The 14,678-nt window shown below is 50.4% G+C and overlaps 1 protein-coding gene across 2 annotated transcripts in view; it reads left to right on the forward strand.

The window, feature by feature from the left end:
- CAPZB (capping actin protein of muscle Z-line subunit beta) overlaps positions 1-14,678 on the forward strand; it is a 60,144-nt gene extending 45,466 nt beyond the window's left edge. Inside the window, exons 5-10 of one of the 2 annotated variants that reach the window (XM_084220013.1) lie at positions 803-944; positions 1,465-1,581; positions 9,275-9,340; positions 10,749-10,825; positions 11,889-12,001; positions 13,814-14,678. In XM_084220013.1, the coding sequence (XP_084076139.1) occupies positions 803-944; positions 1,465-1,581; positions 9,275-9,340; positions 10,749-10,825; positions 11,889-11,991 (505 nt within the window). In that variant the 3' untranslated portion in view covers positions 11,992-12,001; positions 13,814-14,678. The remainder of the gene's footprint in view (positions 1-802; positions 945-1,464; positions 1,582-9,274; positions 9,341-10,748; positions 10,826-11,888; positions 12,002-13,813) is intronic. The other variant, XM_084220014.1, reaches the window with a different exon arrangement.

Raw genomic sequence — 14,678 nt, forward strand, 5'->3', positions numbered from 1 at the left:
TTTTCTAGAAGACAGAATTACTCCTTCCTTCCAACAGATGGGTTGCTTACCATTATTTTATGATTTTACCATTATTTTCCATCTGCACCAGTGTCACCCAGAGGGAGTGGGGCTGTACAGGTCCCAGTGCTAGGTTGGTTTTCTGAGTGTACTTTCAGCAAAAGACACCTGAGGTCGAGGCACTCTGGTTTATTTTCTCTTGTTCCCCGTACCTGATGCTGGAATTATAAAACCTCAGCAGCATCTCTGCATTTCTGAGATCCCTGCTTTCAGTTCAGCTCCCTTTGCAGTAAATCAATGTCAGCTTCACACAGACTTTTGAGGCAGCAACATGAAGTTACTGACTTGTTCCCTTTTGTCTTAATTAGTGAACTTTGCTGTAAAGAACTTCCAGCCTTTGCCAATAGCACGGGAGAGGAGGGGAAAAAAGACCAGATTGTAAAGTAAAGCCTTACTCAGGCCACTTTGTAGCTTGGGCTTTTACCAGCTGTTGTAGGTAATTGGAATCAGAGGAATTGTTTGCTCAAGTCCTGTAGAAATCTGTAAATAGCTCTGGTTCTCACCAGACCTTTATTCTTCAGAGACATGTGCAGTTGTTTTGCAATTAAAGTCTCTGCATTATGAAGTGATTTGAACTGCTGTGTTTCTGGGTGTGTAACTGTGAGAGTGTGCTGTCTTGAAAGAAAAAACAAATCTGTATTAGGACTTTAAAATTCTGCTTATTTAAGATTATTATTAACAATATCTGATGCTGGCTTGGGTCCTGCTTGCTTTTAACTTGCCTTTGGGTTGCATCCTGCAGGTATTTTGAAGGTGGAGTCTCCTCTGTCTACCTCTGGGATCTGGATCATGGCTTTGCTGGGGTGATCCTCATTAAGAAAGCTGGAGATGGATCAAAGAAGATTAAGGGATGCTGGGATTCCATCCACGTGGTGGAGGTTCAGGTACAGCCTCTGGGGCAGCTGATACACCCCAGTGAAAACAAAACCCAGTTAATTCCAGACAATTAAGGAGCACAGGTGTTCCATTGAACAATGCAATACTGTGTCAGGGCTGTAAACTTCTTTCCCTTGTTAATTTTTGAAAATGCCCTGAAGCAATTTGGATAGAGATAAGTCGGGGCTGTAATCAAAAAGAATCCCAGAAGAATTGAAAGTATGTTACTTTCTGTGCATGTGATCCCGAGATGTGGGGGTTTTTTTAACATAAAGAGCTACAGATAAATATCACTAATTAGGCAATAAAAACGAGGCATTAGGAGAGTGAATTGCTCTAACTAGATTTGCTTTGGAAAATTAGGGGAATGAGCACACTTAGAATTGTCTGTAAGAGCTTGTGCTGCGTGAGTGGGGTCAGACTTACCTGGCCTGTTGCTTGTGGGGTGTGCCAGGCCAGCCCCCACTGAGGTTTAGGAGGGATTTTAACCTCCTGCCTCTGTCCCTCTTTGTTCCCTTGCGCTTGCAGGAGAAGTCCAGTGGCCGCACTGCCCATTACAAGCTGACCTCCACAGTGATGCTGTGGCTGCAGACCAACAAAACTGGCTCTGGTACCATGAACCTGGGGGGGAGCCTCACCAGACAGGTAAGGCTGTGTCCTCACACCTGCAGCCAGCAGCCCAGTCAGGCACAGAGCCTTGGCTTTGTGAGGTGTTGCATAAACAGCTCTTCTCCTGCTGCTCTGCAGCTCAGTGAAATGGTGAATGCAGTGTGGAATTACCAGAAAGCCCCTTGGACTGTGCTGACACATTGGGGCTTGCACTTAGAAATACAAAACATCCAGCAGGAGTTCAGACTTGCTTGTAAGTCTCAGTGTGTCTTTTGGTATTTCTGAGTTTTCATCCTTCCATGTGTGTTGCAGATTTTTTTATCTGTAAGATTTGCCCACTTTCTCACTGGATTATAAAAATACAGGATGACTTCTTTTCTTACTCTCTTCTAAAAGTCAGCTAAACCACTGAGAACAAACCTGTATTTTGCAATGACACTAAGATTTTTTTAAGGGCATCACTTACATGGTGTCTTCCTTTAGTGTTTTCTCCCTGCAGTACCAGAACATTGATTTTAAAAAATCTCCTAAAAAAATAAGATAAATCTGTCCTAAACATCTGGGGGTTTTGTGCCAGCATGAATGACTTTGCCTGCCTCCTGAGAGCTGCTTTTCAGCAGGGAGGTGCCAGGCTGGCAGATTCAGCAGTGCTGCAGTCCCTGACAGGCAGGATGTGCTGAGCTGGGCTGCCTTGGATGGGGCTGCTTCTGCCCCACCACCTGCCAGGGGCTTCTGCTCCCTGCTGATGAGCTGGGCTGGCTTTGGGCTCTGCAAGTCAGTGACTGGAGCAGAGTAATAAACTCTGCAGGACAGGAGGCACATTGTAAGGTCATGAGTGACTGGAGAGATTGGCAGCAGCTGAAACTCCTTTATGAGCCTTCCCAGGGCAGGCTGGGGCTTTCCATACAAAGGACAATGCAGACTCTGTTCAAAACCTCCTGGTCCTGTGCAGGTTTGAGCCAGGTGAAGCCAAGGAGGATCTGGGATTGCAGAGAGGGACTGAAACTGGGTCAGTCTTGCACAGCTTGCCCCAGCCTGGCTGATTTTTCTTTCCATGTTGTTGACATTGAAGAAGCTGATGGAAAAGCAAGTGAAGGAAAAAGGCATCTGGAGACAGTTTTGAGCCTTTTTTTGACTCTTTTGCACCGAGTTATGGTGGCCCGGACAAATATTTAATCGCAGGCCCTGCTCCTGCTGTGAATGAAGCTGTGAAGTGCAGGCCAAGGGGCTGACTCTGGCCATGGCCAAGGCAAACAGGGAGGGCTGTCCTCAGTGCACCCTGGCCTGAGTGCTGGCCCTTGCTTGGTTTGACTTTCCCTCTCAGAGCTTCAGGGGGATGTGGATGCTTCTGTCAGCAGTCAGCAGCAGAGCCCTGGATGCAGATGTGGAGCAGGGAGAGGGCCTGGGGCAGTGTCAGAGCAGTGCTGGGTGAGGATGCTCCTGCACAAACAGGAACCTGGGGGCACATCCCAGCTGGGCTCTGACAGGATCCTGCTGAGCACTGGGAAACTGGGACTGCAGAAACTTCACCTTTCAATTACCTGCAGCCTCCACAGTGCCTTCAGCTGTTCTGGGTGGGAAGGAGCTCTTTGTCCCCAGCTGAAATTTACCTGCAGCTGGACTCAACTCCTGAGTGCAGGGCTTGGACTTGACTCTAAATCCAGTGTGCCACCTCACCCAAGCTCTGCAAGTTTTACTTCTCCTTTTTTGATCAGCCTTTTATGCAGCCTGCAGCAAAATGAGCCACCAAGAGTTGGTTTTAGTTTCCTCTTGAACAGCCTGTCACAGTTTCCCTTTGACAGGTATCAGTGATGTTTTGAAAAAACTTCATCCATGGTAAATTTACACAGTTTTGGTCAAGTCAGCATTTAAGCCCCTTGGCCACCTTTGATCCTGAGCTGAGAGTAGCAGATGTCCTTGTGTTTGAGAGAAGCTTTTGAAGTGCTGCTCACACCCTGCTGGCCCAGCAGCCCCTCAGTGCCTGCTCAGGGAGGTCTGCTCAGAGCCATTCCCTCCTGGCTGCAGACAGGGCATTTGCTGAGTGCTGATGGAGGGATTGACCAGAGGAACAGCTCAGAGAGTGCAACGTGGTGCAGCTGAGCCTGGAGCTGCAGTGAGCCTCTGGAAATTGCTGTTTTCTGCAGTCACTTCCTGCAGGTGAGGTTGTTGCCCTGCACCCCACACAACCAGGGGGTTTGTTGCCTTTGTCAAGGCCTTTTGGAAAAACTCTGCCTGTCTTGAGTATCCCCAGGCTCCTTCCTGTAAGGCTCCCACTTGGGCTGTTCCTAAATGTTGCACTCAGTTTTTGAGAAGGGTTTTTTCCTCTCTCTTCAAGACCCTGTGTTTGTTGCCCCTGGATCCCTGGGGGTGTCCAAGGCCAGGCTGGATGGGGTTTGGAGCAGTGGGGCAGTGAAAGGTGTCCCTGCTCATGGCAGGGGTGGCTCTGGATGGGCTTTGATCCTCCCAACCCAACCATTCCAGGGATTCTCTTGGATGGCTCCTCCAGCTGCCCTGGGGCTGTGTGCTGGTCCCTCCTGGGTAGATCAGCTCAGGTCACATCCCTGGCCTGGATCTGTTTCATTTTATGCACTGGCATTTGACATCTCTCTTCCAGTGCCTTGAACTCCTTTTCCTTGATTTCCCCAGTGCAGTTTTTTGTCTGCTGCAATAAGAGTTGTCTCTGTTTCTAAGAAGAAACAAACGTTTTACATTTGTGAGTGGACAGAAAAAGGAAAGTGGGAGACAGAGAGGGTTCAGCCTGTTTTGGGAAGCTGAAAACTCCCCTTGGTGTAATTTTAATTTACTTGACCTGGTGGATTTTGGCATTTCAGGCTTTGGCTGTATCAGTTCAGTTACAGAATTTCAGATTCAGTCCTGACCCAGCAGAGGAATGGGGGTTATACACACACAGGAGTGTGCAACACAAACCCCAGTGTGTGTCACATCCCCTCCTTTGTGCAATTTCCCTGTATGCATAATTGCTTCAGGCATGTGCAGGGATGAGCTCACCTGGAGAGAGTGAGATCAGTTCTTAGGCAGCTCCAGGCACACAGGATCCAGGATTGTAATTCTGGCCTGAAAACTTTGGGACAGTTAAAGCTGAGGTGACATCTTCACACTGGAACACCATTAGGTCCTGGCTGCAGAGTGCCTCTGTGTGGCAGAGACTCTCCTTTGCCCAGGGGAGGTTTGGCTGGAACTTTAGGAATAAATGTTGTTCTACATGAACACAGGCAGAGAGGACGCAGGGAGCGGGGCTTGCAGGGAAATGAAACGTGCCAGCAGCTTTTCAATTACCTTGCACGTTCTCTGGGGACTGCAGGTACCTCCCAGCCCTCCTGATGGAGGCCAGATGTTTGGCAGATGTTTCTCCCTGGCAGCTTTGGGGCTCCTGGCCCTGTGTGTGCCTTGGAGTCGCTCGTGTCGCTGGCGCTCTGAGCTTTCATTAGGCTGCACTTTCCTGGAGCTGAGAGCAGCTGGGGGATCCTGTTGCACTTGGTGCAAAGGAGATGGGAAGGTTTCCCCTGTGCTGGCAGACAGTCAGCACTGCCCTGTGTGATGGGGCCTGCAGGCAGCACCAGCAGGTGCCTTCCCGAGACCCTGTGTGTGTGCCTGGGGCAGTGGGTGTTTATTTACACCTGGAGTTTATTTACATTGGGAGGTGTGGGAAGGGGAGGATGTAAAGTCACAGGGAACTAAATAGAGGAACTAAAACAATCCATTCCTGAGGATGATGATGAGGAGGAGGCTGATTCCTGAGGGCTGAGATTTGGGATGAAAGGAGCACAGAGGTTGATTTTTGAGCTTGGAACACTCTCTAACGAGGGCAGAAGGTTTTGCAGAGCTGGATGAAGGCTGGACTGTGCAGACAGAGCAATCCTGCCTGCAGGAAGAGCTGCCCTGGCATCAGTGAAACCCCAGCAGAGCCATTCTCCATTATCATCCAGGGAAATCCCTGTGCTCAGCAATTAGGACACTCATCCATTTCCATCAGGGACAGCTTTCAGGGAAAAGCCCATCCCACCGACTTCCAGATGTTGTAACTTTGTTTTTCCACCAGTGGGATCTTCTTGTGATCCTGGAGCTCCCCCTCAGCAGTTTCAGTGTCCTGGAGTCTCTTTAGCCACCAGCTGAGCAGTGTTTGGGTGCAGGGACAGCAGGGATGTCCAGGGCATTATTTCTGCCTCACTTCTCCATCATGAGGGTGGGCAGGCCCTGGCAGCTCTCAGGCTGCCCCCAGCAGCTGGGGCTGCCCCTGGGTCCCTGCAGTGCCCAAGGCCAGGCTGGACAGGGCTCAGAGCCTGGGACAGGGGAAGGTGTCCCTGCCATGGCAGGGCTGCAGTGGTTCAGTTCTGTAATTGGTGAGAAAAGGGAGCAGAGAGTGGAGGCAGGGGAAGGTTGTGAGCACCCCCAGGTTTGCCCACGGTTTTGCCTGGACAGTTTGGCAAAGGGAATGGGAAATTGGGTTACACTGGTGAGAGCAAATCTCTGGGGAGGGGTGGGCTCAGTCCTCAGCTGCTTCCTACAAAGCTGCAAGCCCTGCAGAGATCACAACCTTCACTTATTGCTTGTAGTTGGAAATAAGTGCTGGAGGGGCAGGCCAAATTTTGCCTTACTGATATCCAAATAATTCCACATATTTTCCACCTGGAGCCTTCAGCCTGCCTGTGGCTTTGGGAGCCCTTGGCACACATTGCTGTTTGTGTTTCATTAAAGGGATTTTCACTTTGCTCCGTGGCCAGAGCAGCTGTGGCTGTTGTTGGCTTTTCAGAGGAAAATGGAGGATGAGTTCCCTTCTTCCTTTGCTGCTGTTTTCAGACATTTTCACGATGAAACAAAGTGTTTATCCAGCTTAAATGTCCCTCTTTATATTATTCCTCCAAATAATGTTTACAGAAAGCCCAGGCAGCTGCTTTATTCCATGCAGGAAACATCCCAAGTGAGCAGAGGAGTGAGTGAGTGAGTGAGTGAGTGAGTGAGTGAGTGAGTGAGTGAGTGAGTGAGTGAGTGAGTGAGTGAGTGTCCCTGTGAGTCAGCCTGGAGCAGATGGCTGGGGGAGCCAGGAGGGGAGCCAGGCCCTGGGTCTGCTGCAGGAGAGCTGAGACTGAGCAGGGACTGGGCTGGGACTGGGCTGGGACTGGGCTGGGACTGGGCTGGGACTGAGCAGGGACTGGGCTGGGACTGAGCAGGGACTGGGCTGGGACTGAGCAGAGACTGGGCTGGGACTGAGCAGGGACTGGGCTGGGACTGAGCAGGGACTGGGCTGGGACTGGGCTGGGACTGAGCAGGGACTGAGCAGGGACTGGGCTGGGACTGGGCTGGGACTGAGCAGAGACTGGGCTGGGACTGGGCTGGGACTGAGCATGGACTGGGCTGGGACTGAGCAGGGACTGAGCTGGGACTGGGCTGGGACTGGGCTGGGACTGAGCTGGGACTGGGCTGAGACTGAGCAGGGACTGGGCTGGGACTGAGCATGGACTGGGCTGGGACTGAGCTGGGACTGGGCTGGGACTGGGCTGGGACTGAGCATGGACTGGGCTGGGACTGAGCTGGGACTGGGCTGAGACTGGGCTGGGACTGAGCGGGGACTGGGCTGGGACTGGGCTGGGACTGGGCTGGGACTGGGCTGGGACTGGGCTGGGACTGGGCTGGGCTGGGACTGAGCTGGGACTGGGCTGGGACTGAGCTGGGACCGAGCAGGGACTAAGCAGGGACTGGGCTCCCCCTGGGCTCCCCTGGGGTTGGGCTGGGCCCAGCAGGCAGTGGGGAATGCCAGAGGGAGGATGAGCTGCTCCTGAACTGCAGAGGGAATTTCCCCTCAGAGCAAACCCAGCCTTCCTGAAGCAGCAGAAGTGCTGCTGCTGAGCCTGAGCAGTGCCAGCCACAGGAAGGAACCTTTAAAAACCCCAACAACTCAACAAAACCCAACTGTTTGTTGGACATGGCTGATCTTGACTCTGCACTCTATTAAACAGCCTCTTGTAACATCTGGCCTTCCAGAGCACATAAAAATGTTTTCCTTCTGGCAGCAGTTTTTATGGAGATGTAATAATATACAGGTTTTTGGTTTTTTTTTAAAAAAAACCTATTTTCAGATTCTGCTTTTTAAGCAGAGCTTGGCCTGTCCAGGTGTGGAGGAGGCACAGCAGGGAGCCTGGGGCAGTACCTGCCCCTCTGGCAGCTCCCAGCTGCCCCAGGCTGGGGCAGTGTGCTGATGGTTCCACTCCCCTTGGTGTGGGGATGTGTTTGGGTAGGTCAGGTTTGCACTGTCCCTGCACTGCAGCTGGACCCCTTCCCCAGGCAGTGTCTCCATTCCATGGGAACAGTCTGAAGGCAAAATGGAACGTCCTGCTGCTCTTTCTCCCCCTCTCCCAGGTTACCTTTTGCCTTCGGGGTTCCAGTTAAATTCCACGCTTCCCCAAGCCTGTTCCAGCCTTGGCTTATGAGAAGAAACCTGTAGCTGGCCCAGATTTTTAAACTCTGCCCTGAGGGAGGGATAGGAGCAGATGGATAAGAGAATTCAGTGGGATTAGTGAAACCCTTTGAAGACTGTTCTTCCCACTGCATTTGTCTCCCAGTTTTGTTTTCTTGCTGTCTCAGCAAACCTTGCTGAGGTTCCCGGGTCTGATGTTCATTGTTTGACACTTGGCTGTGTCTTGGCCACAGTTTTCACCTCAGGAGCTGGGGGATGGACTTTGCTGAGCACACTGTGCAAACCCAGGGCACAGGAATATTTCTCTGTCTGCTCTGGGGTGCCCTGACCCCCAGGGCAGCTCTGACTCTGACCCTCACTCATGGAGGAAGTTTCCCAGACTTCAGGATAGACCAGAATCCACAAAAGTGTGAAATGGATTATAGAGAGTAGTGCAGGTGTGTCACTGGGTGAGAAATTGAGGGTTTGGGATTTTTAGGATGTCATGGATGGAAGCAAGATGGAGGGCACAGGGTGTCATCCTGGGTTTCTTCTCATGCTTCTCCTTCCTTCTTCTCCATGAGTTTGGGTGGCATTTTGTAATTGGGCAGAAAAGTCTGCACTGGGGGCTGTTTGCGATCAGTTATTGGGTTAAAAGGGAAAATAATCCAGGTGTCAGTTCTTCATTGGATAGTTTAGTCTTAAAAGCCCTTGGAACAAGAGCTTGTTGGCCATTTTGTGCCTTCTGATGGAAAGCTGCTGAGCTCACAGCAGTGAGACTGTTTCACTGCTAAGGAATAACAAACACCTGAGTGTGAACAGGAATTACTGTCTGCAGTGCCTTCAGTCCAGAGCCAGGGGATCCAGCACTGGGAGCCCCACAGCACACAGCCATGGGGTGGGTGCTCCATGGGCACAGCCAGATGGAATCAAGGGGTGCTGCAGCTGCAGCTCCCAGTGCTGGGCTTGGCCTGGAAGGTGTCACTGGCTCAGGAGCTGTGTCCTGTCCAGGCCCTGCACTGGGGCTGTCACTGCACCCTGAGTTGTTCCAGCTCTGGGTTTCTCCTGCAAAGGACACTTGGCAGTTCTGTGGTGGGCAGGGAGTGGCTCTTGTGGGGCCTGTCTGCAGCAGGGGCTCTTTCCATTCCTGGCTTTTTATTCCCCCACATCTCCACTGCCAGCATGTGCCTGTGGCCACTGCTGGGGGTTTCTCAGCACATTCTCCTGTGTTTGCACATGGGGGGAGTTGGTGATTCCCCCTCTCCCAGCCCTGCCCCAGGTTGCCTGTGATGGATGGATCTGTGCTTTCCTTTGCAGATGGAGAAGGATGAGACTGTGAGTGACTCCTCCCCACACATAGCCAACATCGGCCGCTTGGTAGAGGTGAGTGCAGCTTCTGCTGCCCACAGCTGCTCCCATTCCTCAGAATTCTGCTGCATTTGTCTTTACAACTTATTTTGCTGGGTGTGTGGTGGCTCAGTGCTGCTCCTTCCATCCCTCCCAGCTGTCTGTGGGTACAAACCACCCTCTGCCTCTCATCTCTTGCTCAGCACTGCAGTGACTCCCTGGAAAATGGGTGTTCCCTTCCTGAGCACCAGGCAACAACTTCCCACCCTCAGATTTGCTTTTGCAGCCACTTCTGGGGAGAATTATTTCAAGCCAGGTTGCTACACAGCACTGTCCCTTGCCCTGAAAGTTCAGGGTGTAGCAAGTGTTTTTGAAACCCCTGGAACTGGGTTTGGTGCTGGGTTTTGTGGCAGTCCTGGAAGCTCAGCACAAGGAGTGGAGCTGCTCAGGAGGTGGAGCACCACTTTGCTGTTTCACTGCACTGTCCTGACTGAAGGTGTTCCAGATTTTCATTGTTATAGCCAAGAAAGGAGGAGATTCTTAACTCTGATGCCTTTTTAGGGAACTGGGAAATTAAAGAAAGGCAGTTACTTCTTTTTTTGATCCCTTTTTAAAGTTGTTTGCTTGAGTGAAAGCAGTGGAAAAAAAACTGCTTTGTTACAAGATCTCTCTCAGAGCTCTGTTGTGTAAAGAACAAGTCAAGAATTCAAAGTCACTCCTGAGCACAGAGCTCTGGGCTCTTGGTTATCCTGGAGGACTGGCTGGGCTCTTGGAGCCCCTCCCGGGCCAGGGAGCTGCACGGGAAGGTTGGGGTGGTGCATTTTCCTCCTCTGCAGAGCTGGAGAGAAGCTGCCCTCTCGTGGTGCAGGGAGCCTGGAGAGATGGGCTGGGAGGGGAGAGCAGGAACAAAGCCCTGTGGTGTTTGCTGGGTCCCCAGGACTCAGGAGGAATTGAGAATCTGACTCCATGTTCTTAGAAGGAGAATTTATTATTTTATGTGCTAAAGAATAGAGAAAGGATACAGACAGAAGGTTACAAGGAATGATAATGAAAACTCGTGACTGCTTCCAGAGTCCTGACACAGCTGCTGTGATTGGTCATTGAGTCAAAACAATTCACATGAAACCAATCAAACAATGACCTGTTGGATAAACAATCTCCAGCCACATTCCAAAGCAGCAAAACACAGGAGAAGCAATCAGATAATTGTTATTTTCATTTTTCTCTGAGGCTTCTCAGCTTCCCAGGAGAAGAAGTCCTGGTGAAGGGATTTTTCAGAAAATGTGGCAGTGACAAAGCCCCAGGGCTGGGCTGGGAGCAGGGGCTGGGCCCAGGGGTTTGTGGGGTCTGAGTGCTGGCAGTGCTGCAGGGGCTGTGCTCAGAGAGAGCATCCCTGCAGACAGCTGGGGGGACTGAAGAGCTGCTGTGCTGCTTTCTTTTCCAGGACATGGAAAACAAAATCAGAAGTACACTGAATGAGATTTATTTTGGGAAGACAAAGGACATCGTTAATGGGCTGAGGTAAGGGACCTGCAGTGCCTGGGGGGCCCTTTGCATCCCTGCAGTGCCACCCCAGCCTCCAGCTGCTTGGTTTTCCCCTTCCCTGTGCTATGGGACAATTTTTGTTGTGTGGGTTTCAGGGAACTCTTCTGCTGCAGAAATCTGAAGCAATGTTTTAATCCCTTGTTCCCTCACCAGGAGCAAAACAGCCCAACTAACACTTGTATTTTTGGATTATTTTTCATTAGTTTTATTCTTCACAGTCCTTAGATTCTGTCTTCTCTTTCAACTGTCCTTAAAAATAGTCCCAGAATTAAGTCATTACATGAGTGGTTTGTGGTGTTTAGACTTTGTTTTAAATTCTGTCTTTCTCTCAACACCACTGATCAAAATACAGTGTATGAGAAGAGATTAAATTCCCTGTGCCTTTCTGTAGGGAAACTGTGCTGTGCTGTTCAGCCCCTGCTCATTCCTGGACAGGAATTGGACATGGAAATCCCAAGCTGGTAATTCTTATGCTCACAGAGGAAATCACTGTGATGCCAAATAACTTCATTTTAAAGTAGAGAGAGACCTCCCAGCACAGTGTGGTAATGTAGAATAACCAAAGGGCACAAATAAATGCTCTGCTCTTCCCTCACACACTGAGATGTGTAAGAGAGAGAAATGGTGTTAATTAAATATTGGTGCTGCTGTATGGGCAGAGGGAGCAGCAGGACCTGTGGGAGGGGTTCTGGCTTCTGCCCCAAGCCCAGGTCAGAACAGCCTCAGTTTCCTTTGTGCTGAGCAGGGTTTAGCCAGGAAGCTTTAATTAACCTCAGAGGGAATCTGTAATAGAGCCTTTCTCTTGTGAGTGTTGCCTTGAGCCGTTGTGGTTGGATCTCTGCTGTCTCCCCCCATCCCTCAGTCTGAGTCCTGTGTGCAGCCTGTGATGGAACCACCCCGAGCCTGTCCCTGCTCCTCCTCACCTGTGTGTGTCCCCTTCTCCTCCCTGGAAGTTCCCAGAGCCCCAGCTCTGTGTTACCAAGTTCTTCTGACTGTTCTTTTCCCTGTTTGCTCCCTGGTTTCCCACTGCTCTCTGTAGATCTATCGATGCTATTCCTGACAACCAAAAGTATAAGCAGTTGCAGAGGGAACTTTCTCAAGTGTTGACCCAGCGCCAGATCTACATCCAGCCTGATAACTAAACCAATCCAGGTATCCCTGCTGCCTGTGAGGTGTGAGCCAGCACTAAACCAGGACTCACCACCCAGCCCCTGCATGGTAACGGGAAGAACTAACCCCTAATCCTGCAGGGAGCAGCCAGCCCAGCCACCTGGCTCTGGCTCAGTCTGGGGTTCTTGTTTTCAGTTCTCTCCTCCCTCCTGGAATCCTCACGCTCGGAACTGGGGCAGGATTCACCACTTTGCACTCTGGCTTGGGAGCAGGAAAGGAGCACGTGGTCCTGTCCTGGAGTGCTGTGGGATTGGGCTGATTCAATCCAGCAGCCCCAGGACTCTGTCCCTTGGGCTCCAGCGGTTCTTTACACCTGTGCTACACCACTTCATGAAGAAATCCCCTGTAATCCCAGTGTACTCCCTGCAGAATGAAATCTTGGGAGTGTCACAGTTTGGAAAAAAATCATTCTGGTTCTTCCCATGACTTCAGAGTAAAGGTGTGCTCACCCACACACCTTCCTGTGAGCCTGCTGGAGTTTGAGCTTCGTGGAGCTTGAGACACAGTCCTGCTCAAGCTCACTCAGACACGGCCAGGCTCCCCCTGCTCGTGCTCTGCACAGCCTCCAGAGGGATCTGGTGCTGTGCTCGTTTGCTCTGGAGCTCTGAGTGTCAGGGCAGTGACTAACCCTGAGCCTCCTTAACCTTCCACTCCCCTTCCTAACCAGTTACAGATGTTGTTTCAAACACGTTCAGCTGACGAAGGGGGAAACTCACTATTTGTTGATAGTGGCCAAGAACCACTTCTTCAGCCTGTGACAAATGCAAATGTAAATGTATATGTTTTTATTAAAGCAGCAGAAGTCTCCAGAGACAAGAGAGTGGAAATACTGTTACAAAAAGGGTTGGAAAATCACCACCACAAAGAGGAGCCTTGTTTACAGGAGACAGCAACCAGGGAAAATGAGGTTGCTCTGAATCACAGAATCCCAGACTGCTTTGGCTTGGAAGGGCCCTTAAAGCTCATCCAGTTCCAAGCCCCTGCCATGGGCAGGGAAATCTTCCACTGTCCCAGGTGCTGTGAAGGCTGTGAAATGTGGTTTAGGTGGGGAGAAATCCTACCCAGCTGGATCCTACCACTTCTCTATGGTAGCCACTATGGAAGAGTTTGGTCCTGGATAGAACCTATTCTATCAATTTATTTAAGAGAGGCCTTTTTAAAAGTGGAAATTTCTTATTGTCTTACTGAAATCAGAGGTTCCTCCACAGGCATCTCCCAGGGCAGTGATCCCAGGTGATTCCTGAAAGGTGGAGCTTTTCCTCTGTACATTCAGGCAAAGGGAATCCCTGCAATAACCTTGTGACAGTGTCTCTGTTCTTCAGCTGCTTTGATCACTCATTCCTTAGGGAAGGTACAAAAAAAGGCAAATCTGAGAGCAGAACCTCCAGCTGCTTTTCCCAGCACTGCAAAGGCTGGTGGGGGTTCCAAGGTGACCCTGGCTGAACAGAAGGGTCAGAGCTCCCCAGCCTGGCCCTTCCCTGCCTGGGGCTGGGTTTTCTCTGGACCTGGGGGCAGCAGGAGCTGTAACCCTCTGGCTGTGGGACGCTGGGCTTCTGCAGGCTGTGACAGAAACCTTGGGGCTCTCCCCGGGGCTGAGCGGAGCTGCTGGGGGAGCCTTTGGTGCCTTCCTTGCCAGAGTGAGTTTTGCTTTGTGTTCTCACTGAGTCACTTCTGCTTCCCGGGCTCCAGCGGGCAGAGCTGAGCCTGGCCTCAGGGGCTCCTCCTTCCTCCTGACTCCCAGGACTGCTCCCAGCCCTTCCCTGCCTCTGACCCCCCTTTCCTTCTTCCCCACAGGTCTGTGCAGACTTTTGCAGACAAATCAAAACAAGAAGCTCTTAAAAACGACCTGGTGGAGGCTTTGAAGAGGAAGCAGCAAAGTTAAAGTCCTGTCAGTGCTAACCAGCCATGCCATGCACTCGTTAGATTCCTTTAGTAGAGAATCATCCCGCCCTTTTCTGTTGGTCACGTCACGATTTGCATCCAATACTCTCCATGCAGCGCCATCCTCTCTCCATGAATAAAGCTGTACAAACTTTTTTCAGTCTCTGAGGCCTACTTTGCACCACATTTTACTATTGAGACTTAGGCTATGTTCCTGTAGAAGTCCATGTATTATTTTTTTTTCTCCTCCCCCCTTTCCCACCCTCCCCCATTTATATGCATCACCACAGATCATTGTTTGTCTTTTCCTCCCTCACCCCTCCTGCCTTTTGTTACATTTGTGTAAAAAATGTAAAACAAAAATTTATTAAATACTGTGGTGTGTGAAAGAGGAAGAACTGGAAAAACTTAAAAAAAAAAAAAAAAGAAGAAAAATAATCTATTCCACGTATGTTTGGGGGCTGGGCACAGGGGCTGGCTGGAGGGAGGGAGGGAAGAGAGGGTGTTCCTGGGGGTTGTACAATACTGAGTAACCCAGATGTGCAGGAGATGGTGATTTCGAGACCTGCTGAAAGTTCTGCTCTTCTATAGCCTGGTTCCAAGGCGCTTTTCTGTCAATTTTTATGGAATGCAAAAAGGGTTTTTGTTTTGATTTTTTGTTTTTTTTGTAAAGCTTAAATTGAATCTACATCTGATACTTGAGCCTCCATACTAAAAAATGGAAAAAAAGAAAAGAAAAAAAAAAATACTAAAACAATAAAAACAACCAAAAAAAAAT

This window comes from Fringilla coelebs (genome assembly GCF_963513975.1).
Source record: "Fringilla coelebs genome assembly, chromosome: 22".
NCBI lineage: Eukaryota > Metazoa > Chordata > Aves > Passeriformes > Fringillidae > Fringilla > Fringilla coelebs.